The sequence below is a fragment of the Octopus bimaculoides genome, chromosome 6 (assembly GCF_001194135.2).
Source record: "Octopus bimaculoides isolate UCB-OBI-ISO-001 chromosome 6, ASM119413v2, whole genome shotgun sequence".
NCBI lineage: Eukaryota > Metazoa > Mollusca > Cephalopoda > Octopoda > Octopodidae > Octopus > Octopus bimaculoides.
In genome coordinates, this window is record NC_068986.1 from 84,908,130 (window position 1) to 84,909,564 (window position 1,435).

Here is a 1,435-nt window from a genome sequence, read left to right on the forward strand (position 1 = left end):
GGTTCTATGTCATCAGATGTAACAACTGATGCTCCATTAAAGCACAACACCTCACATCCCGCCACACAATATTCAAATATTTCCATGTCGTCAGATCTAACAACTGATGCTCCATTAACACACAACACCACACATCCCGCCACACAATATTCAAGATCTTCTATGTCATCAGATGTAACAACTGACGTTCCTTCCACAGAGAACACCATACACCCCTCAGCACAATATTCATCACCCTCTATGTCATTAGATGTAACAACAATTGTCCCATCACAAGACGAAGCAACACCTTCCTCAGCACAATATTCAACTGCCTCTGTATCATCAGATGTAACAACAATCACTATATCAACAGACGAATCTACACCGCCCTCAACACAATACTCAACAGACTCCATGACGCCAGATGTAACAGCCATCAACCTTTCAACAGACGAAACCATAAATCCCTCAGCACAATATTCAACATTGTCTATGTCATCAGACGTAACAAGTATTGCCCCATCGACGGAGAATACTACGCGTCCCTCAACACAATATTCAAGCTCCTCCATGAAAAGCGATATAACAACTGACACTCTATCAACAAATAAGGCATTACATACCACGACAGCAAGTTTTTCAACATCACTGAATAATGGTATGTATATAACCACTACCTATCGAACTTGATTCAAATTAAATACTGTCACCCTAAATTAGTTTAACGCAGAATTACAGCATGTGTTGCCAAATGTGAGTTTCATATTTGCCCTCCTTTCCATATTGAATTAATTTTATTCAAGCGTATATCCTTTGTTGACACCTTTATTTTGTGTCACCGTATAGGTTGTACCCAGAACTTGAGATGCAATATTACTGCTTTATCATTAGAATTTTTACTTAATATTTCTGTATGAAACTGCCTGTTTTTATACACATTTTGGTTACATTTATATATATCTAAATATTGTAGCGTTTCCTTGAAATATAGTCAACATTTTTCTATATAATGTAGCACCCTCATAACATGCATCAATTATTGTCTTTCACTCTACGCATATGTTTTCCTAGTAAAACTCATAGCATTTGGTCACCTTAAAATACCCTTAGTAGCACTTCTTAACATATATACTTCAGTTATCTTAACTATATTACGTACCTCGCAGTTCCCAACGTCTTCCTTATGTATATTTCCTCGAACGTAGATTTGGTGAAGAAAAAAAAACAAACTAATTAGGACAGTAAATCATAGAAATTTCGAAATCAACCTGTTATACGTTAGGACGATTTTATATAACGTTTTTTTATTTGTCTTAGGAACCAATGCAGCTTCAACAGCATTTTCTACTTCTCTTACTGAAACCACATTTCACGAAACCTCTACTTTGTCGACTTTAAATCCTACAACACAACACACTGCACAGATATCTACACAAATAGCACCAAAACATTG

At 36.2% G+C, this 1,435-nt stretch overlaps 1 protein-coding gene across 1 annotated transcript; it reads left to right on the forward strand.

Moving 5' to 3' along the window:
• Positions 1-6: 6 nt before the first annotated feature.
• On the forward strand, positions 7-672 carry LOC128248074 (mucin-3A-like). Its single transcript, XM_052968487.1, has one exon. It carries the CDS (start codon positions 7-9, stop codon positions 670-672), a length of 666 nt encoding a protein of 221 aa, XP_052824447.1.
• Positions 673-1,435: the final 763 nt, after the last annotated feature.